This window comes from Pyrgilauda ruficollis, unplaced genomic scaffold (assembly GCF_017590135.1).
Source record: "Pyrgilauda ruficollis isolate IOZ18807 unplaced genomic scaffold, ASM1759013v1 scaffold9, whole genome shotgun sequence".
Classification (NCBI taxonomy): Eukaryota; Metazoa; Chordata; class Aves; order Passeriformes; family Passeridae; genus Pyrgilauda; species Pyrgilauda ruficollis.
Window position 1 is genome coordinate 3,653,823 of NW_024531043.1, and position 16,375 is coordinate 3,670,197.

The window sequence follows — 16,375 nt, forward strand, 5'->3', positions numbered from 1 at the left end:
AACTGCTCTGTTGTGCTAAGAGAATTGATCCAGATGTAGCAGTTAATTAAATGAAATACTCTGAGATGGCCCCAGCCTGAATGATAGCTTTGCATCATGGCTTTTGATGTTGGATTGTATGTGTTTAATTTCTGCAATGATGCTGACGGAGGAAGAATATAAGTGCCCCAGAAATGTGGGTATTTTCCACCTTGTCATGCTCTGTTGAGAGCTTCTATCACCATGACAAGGCTTATTAGATTAGTCAGTATTCCATTTCTCTTGATTTCCTCTGTCTGCCCCTTTCTGATACTTTGAAGGTTGTATGGATGTTCAGGAAGTTGTTCTAATACAATTTGTACACAGGAAAGAATTACTGGGAGAGCATGTCTCCTAAAAACTGTGTGTCCAGTGCTAACTGAGATCAGCTTCCCTTGGGGATAAGATGTACTGTTTCCATGGCAGGAAAATCACCCTGTCACCAGCACATATATTTTTAAGGAATTTTTTCCTCACTTTGGACAGGGAAGGGAAAGAAAGATTGTAGTTGTGTCTGCAGCCTTCTCTCCCCTTACAAAGCCAAGAGCAGCCCTGAGGAGCAGCTCCCTCTGCAGTCACCTCATGAAATCCAAACTTGGGCAGTCTCCTGTGCCCTGTCCCATCCCATCCCACCCTCCTACCTTTTGCAGAGCTCTTCATTTCCTTCCCTGAATCCCTCCTGTTCCTGCCTGCCTGACAGTGCCTGGGGATGCTTTCAGCTGGCTCACCATGAGAACTTTATGAAATGCAAAATGGTGCCTGTAATATTAGGCTCTGATTCTTTTAATAGCAAATAAAATAAACAAGCAAAAATGACAAATAAAATTAGCTCCTTTGGGGAGGTGGAATAGAAGACACAAATAAAACCAGCTCTCTGAGAACTGACTAGAGTTTTCTTAGGTAATGCCACAGATCCAAGAAGAATGGAAGTAAAGTGATGGTTAAAGTTGAAACTATAGTTTAAGATTGCTTTAGCCAATACAGTTCAGAGCTGTAAAACTAAATTTTTATTAAAAGAAGATTTTCAGATTTGTCTCAGTACATATTTGCAGCTATTTACATATATTTGATTAACATTTGAAAGCAGATTCCTTAGTGTCTTTTTTAGTTAATGTGAGCTTTAATTTGTATTTTTAGACTGCTTTTCTCAACTATTCATTTTTAGCCTTGTTTGTACACCCAGCTGTTATGGGATTTAATATGCATCTTTCTCAGATGGTTGCTTTTTCTCTGTAGGAGTATAGACACGCTTTATAAATTGATTTTTAAATATGGTAATTTGACGGATCAGATTGATTGGACCAGGGCTAAAGGAATGCTGTATAAAAGCATTAATTTAAAACTTTTTTTTTTTAGTAAATCCTGATCATATCTCTATCATTGACATGCAGGATTCTTTCTTCTAAGTTTTCCCATATCAGGTTTTTGAAGAGATATATTAATATCTGACCTTTCAAGGCAGCATTGGTGGATTTTGCTGTGTTTGTTTGCTGGTATTAAAACAGTCTTTCCTAACACTGCTCAAGGTGGTGGTGCTGAAGATCTGTTTGATCCAGAAATGTTGCTGTATTTTTGTAAAAATCCATGCATATATTTCTGTGCCTCTGCTGCATATCCAGTTGGATTAAGGAGTAGATTTTTCTCAGAAAATGGTGGTGATGGAACGAAACTTTCCTTGGTGTTGAGAGGAGCCTGTGCTGCTGTGTGTGGGTGTCTGGCTCTATGCAGAGAGCTGCTCAAAGCTCCTTTCTCTCCGTGGGGATAACTGGCTGCACACCAAACTGTGGCCAGGAGAAGCAGAAAGCAACGTGTGGGCAGCCTGTGTGATCTTTTATTAGCACCTTCATTGTACTGCTGCTTTTTCATCTATCAGTTAACACTGCTTCCATCATTAACTGCTCGAGTCTCTAGTCTGAATCATTTTATGCGAGGGAGAATGTGATTTTTAAAATTGTGTTTTGATGTGTGTACTTAATTTTTTGGTTGCAGATTGCATATTTAAGACCTTGCAAAGCACTAAAAATATGCTCCTTAACATCAGGTGGCTTCCTATCCTTTTCTAAAATAAATTTAAACTAACAGGAATGGTAAACTTCTTAAATGCTGAGTCCCAATTAGACAGAAAGCTTAAGAACAAGTAAATATTTTCCCCTGGCTTCTGGAGTCAAATTGTTTTGAACAGTACAGTTGTGTCTCAGAAAAAAAAAATTACTTCTAAGTGGAACTCTGAAGTTCTGCAGTGTGACTAATCATATTGGTATTGATTGGGTTTGTAGGGATCATATGAATTGGGTTAGGGAAGTTTCAATTTCGATTCACAGAATGTAACTAAGGATATTAAATTCTTCTTCCTGTGGTGCAGATTATGAAGTTTGTAGAGCTTTTTTCTTTGATGATAATTTAAAAACCTGTTTAAAACTAAAGTATCAAATAAAAAGCATTTCTCTGAAAATTTGTTATCTTTCCAAATGGTTATGTTGACTTTATGCTCTGTTTTTGTTGCACCTATAAATCCCTACAAATCATGCAAAACTGCTGCTGTGATTTATTGTTTTGCACTCTGACATAGCCACTGATGGAAAATATTAATATTGTAACTAGAAGTACACGTGGATTATTTAACAATGATGCACTGTCGTTAGCTTTTATGGTACGTTTGATCTGCAATGGTGGCTGTTAGGCTGTGATTGCTGCACAATCACATTTCTTTTACCCTGGAATAAGTAAGTACCCAATGACTTGACGGTACCTTTTGCCCATATTCATGTGCTGTTTGGCTTTGCTCTTTTAGATCTGTTTTTTCAAGTGTGGATTCCCCAGCCAAGGTCAGCTCCATGGAAAAGACACTTCTTCTCAAGAGCAAAGAGCTCCAAGACGCCCAGGACAAGTGTCACAAGGTATTTATTTATGCGATTGGCCACACCCATTGCTCCAGGAATCTGCAACCACTGTATGTCCAGGGATCTGTCAGATGCTGCTGATCATCCAGACTCGTGGTGGGCAAAGTGCTTTTCCTTCAGAGAGGTGGCTTCCTGTCCAGTACAAAGGGAGATGAATTTAGGCCATGCTGTTGCTGTAGATACTTTTAACTTAACAAGAAGCGGCTCTGGATTTTAAACAGTGCATTTCTCAGCGTGCCACAGACGACTGCTGCTTCCTGCAGGCCCTGCCTCTTCATCAGACACACATTACAGCAGTACTGTTCTGAGGGCTCTTCCTCACTCATCAGCTCCTGCTTATATAACTGTTGTCACGTCACTGCTTTATGGTGAACGTCTTGTAACAGTTGCTGTGCTCCAATAAAGGGAACCTGGTGGAGTCTTTTAACACTTACTGCTTGTTTTGAGACTTTTATGAGAGTTCCATTACTTTTCTCCCTGCTCGGTTCTGGATTTGACCATTTGCTCCTGACAAGGAGATGGGGGGAAACCATCTTCTGGTCCAGCATGGATTTGGGATAAGGTTAAAGTGACCCATCTCTGCAAGTCAGGTGAAAAATGATTGTGTCTTCTTTGCTAACTGGGGTTCGAAGAATGACTGAATATGAACAAGCAGCTTGAATGAATGGGGTGACTTAGACTTACTACTTTGTCCTTAAGAAGAACTGTGCATTCCTGGAGCAGAGACAATGGTATCGGAATTTAAACACCATTTGGAGAAACATAGCTAGAAGTCTCTTGGAGACAAATTCCTTACAAAGAGAGCTCTGAAAGTAGCAGTTAACAAAGCTTTTGAAGCCCCCCTTTATAACCTCTTGATATTTATTGCAGATGGAGCAGGAAATGACGCGGTTGCACCGGAGAGTGTCAGAGGTGGAGGCTGTACTTAGCCAAAAGGAGGTGGAACTGAAAGCCTCTGAGACCCAGCGATCCCTCCTGGAGCAGGACCTGGCCACCTATATCACAGAATGCAGTGTGAGCCCTTACACCAGTCCTTTCAGCTCTGAAGGCCTGAAATCTGGTGGTCTTTGTCTTTCTCTTCCATCATGCTTTCAGTGGGGTACTTGATGGAGAGAAAATACTATGTGAGAGGATATCTGTTGAACATGGAGCCCTGAAGTGTTTGCACAAGCTTGACTGGTAGTTTATTCAGATGTTGTTTCATGGTCATGTGCTTAGATCATGCAGGAGTGACTACTGTCCTGGTCTTGCTGAAACTCTTTGTGATGTTTGTCTTACTGGCTGTGCTAGAACATGCCTGGTTGTGCTTCTTGAAGGTTTCTTAGCTGGAAGAGGATGGGGCCTAATCAGTGCCTAGACAGAAATCTTCAAGAACAAATAGGATTAGGAAGCAGTGGTGTTGCCTCCATCTGTGGTGTCCTGAGTTCAGACCCATCCTGTTCCCCAGCACAGTGTCAGGGAAGATAGAGGACAGGTGCTGTTTTTCAGGTAGAATATAAAAATGAGGCTGTAAAACCAAGTCTTCAAAGATCATTTTTCATGAGAGCTGGAATGTCTGGCCAGTTGTCACTGGCAATATTCCAGTGAGGATATTTTCATTCTAGTTGATAGTCTCTGTATTTTCAGTTAGATGCACAATTATGTTTCCTCTCATGTACCAAGAGCAAAAATGCAGCTAATACTCTGTTCCAGAGAATTGAAAACCATTTCTGATGTCTTGGTTTGTTGGGAAGGACATCTTAAAATGGGGCCAAGTGATTTTCCTATACTGAATGCTACTAGGCAAAGAAAGAAAATTCAGTTTATATCTTCCTGTTGATGAATAACACTCAGTTAATAGGAGCACCACTCCACTGGTGACTCCAAATTTGGAGGTAAGGCATGTGGTGCGATACAGACTCAGCTCTTCTGTTCCTTACAGAAACTTAACAATGATTAAAGCATTTGACTCACTTAACAGCAACAAGAAAAATGTAAGTAACATGAAGTTGAAGGATTGTATCTAGGTTGTGAATTAATAGTGCTGGATAAAATATAGATAAATGCTGTCAATAATGGATGCCTTTTGTGATATGTGTTTGGTTTTTGTCTCTAAAGCTGATGTGAGGAAGTGGAGATTTGAACTAAGATTTAAGTTGAGTAAACAGTGTTTGTAAACTGGGCTGCTTCTGTTCAGATAGGAGCAGCACTGGCCATGAATTTCATTAGGATTCCATCACTGGTGCCTCCATTTTTTTGATGCCTCACTGCAGTCAAGGAGGCATTTGTGTAACTAAAGATCTTCATTATACAACCATTTGAGAAACCAAAGCCTATGTATTGAACATTTTGCTTTCTGCAGAGCTTAAAGCGCAGCCTGGAGCAGGCACGGATGGAGGTGTCTCAGGAAGATGATAAGGCACTACAGCTACTTCATGATATCAGAGAGCAAAGCCGAAAACTGCAAGAGATCAAAGAACAGGTATTCCTGCTTCTTTGGGGAGCAGAGTGGCTGCCCACAAATAGGCATTCTTGGCACATTCTAGCTCTGGTGCCAGGATTACGCTCGGTGTTGATAGGCTGTGATAACTCCCAAGCTGTGTGATTTCACAGGGGCTCCTGAACAATACAGGAAGCTACAAAATTCCACTTGTGTATTTTGCAAGTAAGCACAAACTCCAAACTTCACCTTTTTCTTTTCCTAGTCCTGAAAGTACTTTATCTATACTATCAGTTTAGGAGGAAGTTCCAATGCTTTAGTAACATGCTGCACTAGAAATGACCTATCCATTTTAAATGGTTAAGGTATGGAAATGTCACAAGTTAATGAATCTTCACCTGGGAGAGAGCTGAGCTAACCTAAATTCTTGTGTTGGTTTTTTTTTAAAATTTATTTTTTTCTTCTTTATCTTACCATTTAAAATGCTTAATTGCATTTCAAAATAGAATGTGTGTTGCCTAACTGTTCTTTTCCTGATTTGATCTGTTTGCGAAGTAGAAATTGATAATTTTCTTTGCCACCCAAAGAATGTTGAAAATTCATTAATTCACATAGTTGCCCCTAAGAAAAAAAGGTCAAAATTAAATGAAAACATTGACAAATGCAGTCATTGCAAGGGAGAACCCATTCAGTTTTATGAATTAACAGCAACATACTGCATTGAGGGAAAGAAACTGAAATTTGCTATAGCATTCAAACAATTCTTTGTAATTATCTGTTGGTTTTCATCTTCAAAGCACTTTACAAACATTAACTGACTCATTTCAAAGTCTCTGAGACAAGGAAGCCCTGAAACCTTGGTAATAATTCTCCAGACATGAGTAGCTCTTATGTAAAAAGTAATGAAATGCAAACCCAACCCTCTGGATGTAGCTGGCCTCCACAGACTTCCCCAGCATTCTTCTGGGTGCTTGTTTTATGTAATACAAGGGATCTGAAGCTCCCTGCTCTCTCTTCTGGTGCTTTGCTAGCAAAGTTGCTTTAAATGCTGAAATGGGGAACGTTTTTGATTATTTTAAATATCCACAGATTCTTAGGCAGTACAGACACATGTAACAGAGGAAACATAATGCAAGTAGTTTTTAATCAAACACTTTGTCTCAGAATCTCTTAATTTGGCTTGTGAAGATTCACAATGACATAAAGAGGCTGCTTAGTTCAACAAATGAGTCCTGCAGACTTTCATGTCTGTGGTGGCCTTCTGAGCTCCCTGAAACACATGTGCAAGAATCTTGCAACCAAAAATGCTGAGAGATTTGTGCTGACTCATATGAGCAGGTAGGTCTTGGCCATTAAATTCTCGGACCATGACTTTTAAGTCAGAGGGAACTGGAAGCTGGAAGAGCCCCTTAGAGTTTTGCTGTTGGAAACCTGAGGATTGAGAGAGAATAAATCAAATCAACAGCAAATCAGAATCTTCAAAACCCAATAATTAGGCATTTGATATTTTCAGGGCGAGGCTGTAGGTTCTACTTAACCTCAGGTGTGAAGAGCATGGTGGGTTTGTGGGGTTTTTTGTTTGCTTGGGGTGTGTGTTTGGTTTTTGTTTTGTTTTGTTGTTTTAACTAAACCTGTGCTCTGGTCATTATTTGATGAAGAGCTGTACTAACAGACAAACTTGCAACTAATCAGAATCTGTATTTTTTTGAAAGCCCCACTCATGTCTGTGTAGTTCCCTGATGTGATTTGCTTCAGGTACATGCCCTGAACTTGTCTACTAATCTGTGCTTACATACCTCTTGGTATTTTAGAACTCTGAGCAATGCATATCCCAGAGGTTTGTTCTGTGTTGCCTTGAGTGGTGTGGCCTGTTCCTCTGATCTATCTCGGGACTTACTCAAAGGCAGTCTTGCAAATGTGATGAAACAAGAAAATCTGAAATATTACTAATTATCTCCTCTTCTTTCTTCTTTTCTCCCTCCCCATTTTCCTCCCTTCCCAAATGCTCATTGTAACAGCGGCAACTATTGTCATACCTTTAATTCTTTGGTCAAGTGTTTGCTGATATAAAAGCCCAGTATTTTAGGAAGTCCAAACAAATTATAATTTCTGAACAGAACATTTATTCCTTCAAACCATTCTGCATTTTTTGTTCACAGATGTATTTGTATAAAAAGAATATTTGAGTTAATACATGCTTAGTGATTAGAAAAGAAGCTCTATTTTTTTTTCAGCAAGAAAATAAGATTATCCTTGCATAGGAGATGAACTGGAAAGAGTAGGTCCCTGTCTGGCTTACAAAGTGGAGAACCAGTTTTGGGATTACAAGCCAAAGAGCCATTCTTTGCTCCCTGTAAGGGACAGTAAACCAACCTGCTAAAGGCCTGGCTTCTTTCAAACCTGCATAAGCTCTCCATGCTGGAGAATGAGGGGCTGCCATCAGGGTCAGTGCTCAGCAGTCACTCGTCGAGCTGAAGGCAGCTGCCTGTCTGGAGGGAGGATGACAAACCTGATTCTGTCACGAGACAGTTACTCTTCTGAATATGGGGGTAGTCAGGCATACTGTAAGATATTAAAATGGAAAGAAAGATAGACTCCCCCACTGTCAGTCCTTCACAATCTTTGTTCCTAACTCTTGATGTGCATGTTTTCTACTTGTTCTCAGCTTGTAAAAAATACTTCGATTTTGGAGAGGGCTTTTTGGTGGGTTTTTTGGATTTTTTTTTTTGCTTTAGAATAATTTTATGAAGTGCATACTTGCAGGAGTTAGTAAATGCTAAACATAATTACATTCTTTTCTTCCAGTGAAAATATGTGAAGCAATCTCTCGAGCTAGTCTCAGTTTGAGTTCCCATTCTCATTGAGATAGTCAATTCAAATGTTCTTTTCTTCTCCCACCTTCCCCATCCAAATGCCCTGTCTTGTAGTCTCCTACATGGGGAATCTTTATTTCTGCCTGTATAGGCAAATATCTTCTATGAGCAATGTGAGGTTTAGATAGTTTTTCTAAGATAATGTTTGATTTTAGGTTGTCTCCCATACTGAGCAACGTGATCCTTTTTAACTCTGTCAAGAGAAATCTGATGGCTGCAAGCCACAGTGTGCAACCCCTCTGCTTCTCCTTCTTTCCTTTTACCCAAGCTGTGCAGATCTGTGATAACTGTCATGTTATCAGCCTGAGGAAATAGATCTTGAGGGAGCATCTGGGCATTTAGTAGAGACATCAACTCAAAGGCACATTTCTGTTTCAGAAATTAGAAATGTAAGTAATTTTTATCATTTGTATGTAGATGTATGTATGTGTTCCTGCACTCTCAAAAAGTCAATGTTTTGATTTGGAGGTATTGAGTTGAAAGTGGCAAGACTCAAACCAGAACACCATGAGTGTTATTTTAGTTAGTTTTTACTGGTTTATTTTGTACTTTATCTTTCTTCTACGTGCTTTTAAGTGCATCTCTTGCCTGCAGTCAGTATTCTGGAATCTGCTGCTCCAAGCATTTCCCCTGTTGCCTCTAAACTGTAATCCCGTCTCCTTCCCTTGCACCCCAACTACAGGAATACCAAGCTCAAGTAGAAGAAATGAGGCTGATGATGAATCAGCTGGAAGAGGATCTGATCTCAGCTCGCAGGCGCAGCGATCTCTACGAGTCAGAGTTGAGGGAGTCCCGCCTGGCAGCCGAGGAGTTCAAACGTAAAGCTGCCGAGTGCCACAACAAACTGCAAAAGGTAGTTTAGGCTTCATGGGAGAGGGGGTTGAGGCTTGCTGGAATATCTAGTGCTGCTTGACACATGCACACACAAGTTGTGGGTGTGCCCTTCAAAGATTAGCGTGGTTCGTACAACTAACACAACGTGTTTCTTGTGATGTGATTTATACTTTGTGTAACTGCTGGTGTTTAAATTGCATGAGGTGATGACTGGATAGAAGCCTAGCTTTTCCTGAGATTTTCATGTATTTTATATTTAAGTTACAGGTTAAAGATCAAGGAAAAAATGAGGCAGGAGAGTTGTATTCCAAACTGGAAAAGGTATGTCACTTCAGTGTTCTAGATTTTGCTTTCTGAGTCTTTCATTTTTTGCACAGAAACCAAACTTTGGCTAGTCAGTGGCATGCATGCTCTCACAGCCCCCACCTCCTTTCATTCTATGTTTTAAGACCTCTTGGTGTGATTCACTGTTCTCTCTTATTTGATCTGAAGCTGTGTCTGGATAACCTGTTCTTAGTGGCTTGTGATGAGAAGCCAGGCAAAGACAGGCTGTTATGTGTCATCCGAGTTTGGAGTCAGGCTGGGGGTACATCTTTACTCAGAAAGGGTTTTCTTTACTCAGAAAGAACAGCAAGTGAAAAACAAAAAGAATTCTGTGTGTTCTCACACTGAGCAATCTTCTTGGTAACCAATATATTACATATGTTAACTGGAATTCAGCAAAATGGGAATGGATTTTCCAAGGAGTGTTTTGGTGTGCTGGAATTACAGGGGGCAACCAAGATTTTTGGGAAGCAAATTAAAACAAATATGATATTGTAAGCAAAGAGCATTTTCTCCTATTTGGTTTTGACTCTTTCCCTCCATCTTTTTATCTAACTGTAGATCAATACAGAGCAGCAAGCCAAAATCCAGGAGCTGCAGGAAAAGCTGACAAAGGTAACGACTGAGTGGTGAAAGTGAGTTTTTCACAAGATTTCCCAGTGAAACCTTAATGAAGAGGAGGGATGCACTTTGTTTTACCCTCAAAAATAGAATTAGTCATAGCATGGGGGATGATAAGGAAAAGGGGGTGGGAACTGGTATCTGAAATCACTGGTGCTCTCAATATGCTTTTGGCTCTTGAGACATGTCAACAGTGTTTATTTTTACAAATGAAGCTGAGTCAGAACTGGAGTAGTGTAGAGAAATTCTCATTTAGAGGCCTGTTTGGGTGTGCTCTGGACACTGCACTGGTCCCTTGCTTCTGAATAAGGGTTCAGCTGGTTTTAGCTCACTAGTACACATGCTGGACTTGCTTTAGTCTCCCAGTATAATCTGCTTTAATCACTTGACAGTTCAGTTCTTCACTGGATCTTCACAGCAATAATGTTGAATTATAAGGATTCACAACAGAATTAAAACACCTTATCAATGTCTGCTGAAAGTGGTGCAGAATATTTAAGATTTGCTACCGCGTTCAGTCTGGAACTTAAGGTGTCACTGTAAGAACAGTCAGGGAACTTCTCTTATTGGACTCCTTCAGCAGGAAAGAAAGGGGTTATCATAATAATCCCCTGATCTTTTCAAACTTGGCACCTGCTGAGAGAGGGCTGTTTCAAGGGTTAATGATCATGAATATGGAAGCCAAAACTACATAGAAATAGTACTTCTAATATTTCAAAACAATCGTGTTTTAAGCCTCTGTGTCCTTTTCTACCTCCATTAATGCCAAGGAATTATCTGTAGGCCAAAAGGTTATTCTCCTTGTCCTTCAGTAAGAATAATTTCTGAGTTCTTTTAAAGAACTTAGGCTGAATTTGGGGTTGACTTAACTTTCAGTATGTAGAGTCAAGTAACTTGCAATATAGCAAGACAAATGTGTATCCTAGATTTTTTTTTTTTTTTTGTGAAATAGAAGTCGAAATTATGTTTTGGAAGTTAAAATTTGGACTCATGCACATGTTAATTTAAACTGTTAAACCAGACTTCTGTAGTGGTTTTATTAAGAATGTTGACCATCTTGAAGTTCTGAACCTTTCATAGACCAAATTTGTGTTTGTGCTTTTCATTATAATAACTTTTTTTCTTCTCTCTTGACCTTCAGGCTGTGAAAGCCAGCTCAGAGGCAACTGAGCTCCTGCAGAATATCCGTCAGGCAAAGGAGAGAGCTGAGAAGGAGTTGGAGAAACTGCAGAACCGGGAAGATTCTAATGAAAGCATGAAGAAAAAATTGCTTGAAGCAGAGGTGGGTGCAGAGTGTCTGTCCAGAGTAAATCAGTTATTGAGATGTGTCTTAGTTTAGGAATCCTCACCTGGGTGGCTCTGAACAGCATTCCTGTAGTAATTCTTCAGGGGAAAATGCTGTTGGACATTAAGCCATTTTTAATTAAGAAACATATTTGTTTGAGGAAAACGGAGGGGTTTTGTTTTCAGTGGGGAGTGGATAAGGACGTATGGTTAGCCTGGGGGATTTAGGGTGTGATGAGGATTCAAAATGTGAAAGGCAGCCTTATATTGACTGCTTCAGCCTGTTTTCTCTAGAAACTGCTCCTTGCTTTGTGCTGATGCAGAGCTGGGTGGCCTAACCAGCAGCTCATAATTGCTCTGCAGGAACGGCGCCATTCTCTGGAGAATCAAGTGAAGAGATTAGAGACTGTGGAACGAAGAGAAAACCGCCTAAAAGAAGATATTCAAACTAAATCTCAACAGATTCAACAGATGGCGGAAAAAATTCTGGTGAGCAGAGGTGATAAATGAAATCTAGAGGGTAAGAGTTTGTAAGAAAGGGGTAGGGAAGAGTCAGAAGATGTAGAATTGCATTGAATAACGTGGACATTGTTGAATAAAGGGATCTGTTTCCTGTAACAGCAGAAAGCTTAAGTGTTCAAATACTATTTGCAGCCCTAGTTACAAACTCTCCTGTGCCTTTAGTCTTAATAGTGCTTCAAAACTGGAGTCCTCTCAGTGGGAAAACTTTTCCACCAACACAGTAATATTTAAATTATTTACTTCGTGATTGTTTCAGAGGTAAAACATTCTGAGGGCGGGTTATGGCAACAACAAAAACATCTCTCTTTTTAAGTAAATTGCAGAGGAATTTAGAGGTCAGATCTATTAGAAATGCTTACATTTTGATGTGGAGAGAAATTCATCATCCAAACTCATTCATTCATCTCCAAAGACATTTGGTAGGAAACCATTTGCACCCACATAACTTCTCTGTTGGCAATTTCTTGTTTCTTTCCTGGTTAAAACTATTAAGGCAAGTTGTATGTCAGTCTTTAGTGAATTGAGCAGAGGGTGTTTCTAATAATTTTGCTTCCTGGGACAGAAAGCATAATTTAATATTGGAATAATTAAATTTATTTTGCCTTCCTCATGAATTTTCTCTGTGTGTTGCCAATATGACAAGGAAAAAAAGGATTACATTTTACTGATAGTAATCCCAAGCTGAGACACATCTGAGGAAGGCCAAATGGAAATGTAAAAATAAACATATTTGGAGTCAACAGATGACCCAGGTTTGTTCTGGGTGTAAAGACTTTAGCATCAGTATGCTGAGCACTGTCAAGAAAAGGTAGAATCAGTTCTTTAGTAGTGCTGTTCCTTTGGAATTGTTTTGATAGCAGGAGTGCATGGTAAGTGGGAGACTATGGTTGTGCTGGGCAGAGAGCCAACTTTATGTTTAGAAATAGTGTAAAACTTTGAATTGTTTCATAAGCCTCTTGTGTGTATTTGGGGATTGTTCCTTGGTTTTGATTATGTTCTCTGTGGAGGAGAAAGTGGAAGGGAAGGCAGAAATATCAACTAATTGTTTTACACCATGGGATGTGCTTAGCTCTTCTTATAGATAGTTTCCATGGAGTCCTGACAGAATGTTGGAGGGGTATATTATGGAAAAAGTCAAACAGGCATAGAAGAAGTAATCCTACAGAGTCCTTCCTAGTCCCTTGCAAGTGATCTGGGAGCAGAGGGTATTGGGATTCTTTTTTCCTCCACTCCTACCCTGTACCTTCCCTCAAGTTGTCTCTTCAAACATTTTTGACTTTTCTTGGTATAGAGAGGTAAGAGGGGAGTTGAAGATACAGAATTGCATAGAATAAGGTGGAATTTGTTGAATAAAGGCGTGGTTTTCATGTACATTCATGTAGCAGTACCTGAGAAGTACCTGCTCATCTGTCTGTAAGGAACTGATGAAGAAGTAAGAAACAAGTTAGAGAAGATACTTCTGCCTGCCTGAAAGTGCAGTGATCATTGCTGTGAGACCAATAACAAAGTCAGTGCTGCATAGAGAATACTGAGTGAGAGCAGGAATGGTAGGAGATTACCTTCTTAAGCCCACACTGGCTGTTAAGTGCCACTGCAGGAACTGGTGAAGCTCCTGCTACAATATGAGCAGTCTGATGCTGGGAGCTTTGGAGCTGCTGCTGATCTGGTTGTCTGATTCTCTGCCAGGACCTGAAACGTGTGGGTTTCTGGGGGAGGTGAGTTGTCCCTCTTGTTGCTGGGAGACATATTTCAATTGCAAAAAGCAGCAATCTCCATTCCATGCAGGAGTGTCAGGGACTAGGCACTGTTGATGACCTACTTTTGGTGAACCTCCTCTTTGATTCTCACTTCTGGAAAAGGAGGTCTATTGCAATTACTGGAGCAAAAAAGCCTTTAAGATGAGGAAGATCAGGAAAAAGCATATCAAAATGCTATGTAAAGTACTAAAACACACAAATATCAGGAAATTTGCCTGTTCTGTGCAGTAATGAGGGCAGACAGGAGATCCAGATGCACCTTAGCACCTGAACTTGTCTATGCAAGAGTCAGCCCAGTGGTAGTGAATGACAGACCTGGACCTGCTCCTGCTCTAAGGAAATTGTTGGAATGACAAATATGACAATAAATGTGCATAAAGTTGTAAGCTTGGCTCTTGAGAAGTGTCCTGTTGAAAGGTGATTATAGATAGACCCCAAATAATACAGTCAGACTGCAGAAATAGCTAATTTCTGAAATACAAATTATTGAAGTCCTCCCTGTGCATGGCTGAAACTATCTGATGTGAAATAAAGAGGCTAGAAAGATTCTGGTATGTTCCACCACATATATTGCATCCTGCACTTCTCATTTTTGAAGCCATTTATAAATAGCATTTCTGACAACATTTGTCCAAGGAATACAGCAAAGTAAATGCTATTTCCCCTCTGAATGCAGAATGAAGAGCAGAGACAGCAGTACCCCGTTATTGAGGTCTGCTGTAAGAAAACAAGTGAGAGACCTTGTTAAAAATAGATCTGAACTTCCTGTGATGCCACTGCAGCTATAAAATGTTTATAACTATGTTTTCACCAAATGTCCTTGGCCTATCTTTGGGTATGTTTTACTGGGAGATGGAGATTCTTACCATGGAAGTAGAAATCCTTGTCCTTAGCAGTGTTCCCAGTCTGCAGTAGATGGGTCAGCAGCAATATGCAAACTTAAAGTTGTTCATGTTCAGGTCTCATAATGCCTTTGTTTTTGTTTTTGTTTTTTTTTTACCATGACAGCCCTGGACTTGGGATTTTTATAGTGTGAAGGCTTAAAAAAGAGAATTAATGTTTGGTACCTTTGTAATACATACTCCATTTCCTTGTGTCTGAATATGATTTTTTGCTGCTTTTAGGAGCTGGAGGAAAAGCACCGTGAGGCTCAGATTGCAGCACAACATCTGGAGCTGCAGCTGAAACAGAAGGAACAATTCTATGAGGAGAAACTCAAAGTAAAAATATCTTATCTTCCTACAAGCTTTTGTGGGTAGAATGAGTTCAGGGAAAAACAGTTGCCTTTAGGCTCTGATTGCTTTGTCTTGTGAGTTCCCTTCTTGTTGCCATTGCTGCAATATTGAGGGAGCTTAGTGGGATCTAAATCAGTTTTCTCTTGTTTTTTCTGCCATTGTACCTTATCTGTCTGTGGCACTGGATTAGGAGAGGTAGCATTTGAAGCCAGAACTACAGGAAGGCTTTTGTTCGTTGTAATTTGACTTTTGTTGACTAAATAATACTTGGTTAATGCTGTTGGATCTCACACCTTGAAAAAGCTTTTGGCTCCCACTGATTTTCTATGAGTGCTCACTCAGCCTACCTGCAAGTTTTAAATGCAGCAAATAGTAGACCATTTCTGAAATTCCATCTTGAAGCTGGAACATCTGCCAAGAAGCCACAGAAACCACCCACTTTGTTTTTGTCTTTTCCAGGGTAGCATTAACAAGCAGTTAGAAATAGACACCATCTAAAATTAGGAAAAATAAGCTGGCAAATAGGAGTATGTGGACTGGCTAAGGATTTTTCTAAAGAACTTGCAATATGACAGCCAGTAAATGCATTTTGTAAGAATCTTTGCTAAGAACAAATTATTCTCAGTAGAAACAGTCTTTATCTTGTACATTTATCTAATACTTTAATTCCATATTTTTGCTGAAATGTGAGAGGATGTAGTATTTAAGAGGAGAGAAGAAATTTCTGTGGGAGAAATATGAAGGAAAAAACAAGTAAGATATGTTGGCATGACATAAGATCAGAGCATGTGGTTATCAGTAATGAGAGGAGAGTGATAGAAAGCAGGAAGATCAGATGAAGATGTTGAGAAATAAGTGGTGATATAAAAACTGGAAAAGAGGATAAGCATTGGAAAAATAAAAAGAAAAAGAGAACTGGTGTACTATGGGGCCCTATGATGTAGGGTTTAATAGGAGAAATCAGGAAGCCAGGTGAAAGGGGTTCAAAGGAATAATACAGGATATGAAGTTTTTGTAACTGGAAAAGTAAAAACTATCCTGTGGTGTCCATAATTTGTGCCTTTGATGAATTTTTCTTTGAAGGAAGAGACCTTTATTTTAAGAACTGATTTTTAACTCTGGTTGTACATTCACAACATGCATTTCTAGAAAAATGTAGCAAGTCATTACCTTAGTCCTGTTCTCAATGACAGCTATTTGTGCCACAAAAAGAAGTTTTTTACTTTGCTGTTAGATTTTTGTCTCTGACTGGAAGAATTTGTATGGTCTCAAGTTGCCTTCTCATCCATACCTGTGGAACTCACTAATTGCTTGTGAGCCACGTTGGTAGGGCAGCCAAAGGATGGGCACTTTATTTCTTCAGCTGTACATATTGGGGTAGAGAGGCTTTTCTGTGTTTCTGTTGCATTAGGCCAGAACAGTTATTGAACACAGTTTATATGACTTAATAAATAAAGTATCTACAGCATCTCCATATCTCTATAAAAATCTTATTGTTAAATTCAGTCTTCAGAGATAGCTGAGAGAGTGGTCTTTTTGGAGTTTGCTCTTCCATGGATTTCATGCAAATGCACCATGGATTTAATTT

At 39.6% G+C, this 16,375-nt stretch overlaps 1 protein-coding gene across 2 annotated transcripts in view; it reads left to right on the plus strand.

The window, feature by feature from the left end:
• CIT (citron rho-interacting serine/threonine kinase) overlaps positions 1–16,375 on the plus strand; it is a 67,308-nt gene that overhangs the window by 18,504 nt on the left and 32,429 nt on the right. The window contains exons 10-18 of one of the 2 annotated variants that reach the window (XM_041488580.1): positions 2,810–2,915; positions 3,789–3,932; positions 5,260–5,379; positions 8,893–9,063; positions 9,312–9,365; positions 9,930–9,983; positions 11,131–11,271; positions 11,637–11,762; positions 14,677–14,772. In XM_041488580.1, coding sequence (XP_041344514.1) covers positions 2,810–2,915; positions 3,789–3,932; positions 5,260–5,379; positions 8,893–9,063; positions 9,312–9,365; positions 9,930–9,983; positions 11,131–11,271; positions 11,637–11,762; positions 14,677–14,772 — 1,012 coding nt within the window. The remainder of the gene's footprint in view (positions 1–2,809; positions 2,916–3,788; positions 3,933–5,259; positions 5,380–8,892; positions 9,064–9,311; positions 9,366–9,929; positions 9,984–11,130; positions 11,272–11,636; positions 11,763–14,676; positions 14,773–16,375) is intronic. The other variant, XM_041488581.1, reaches the window with a different exon arrangement.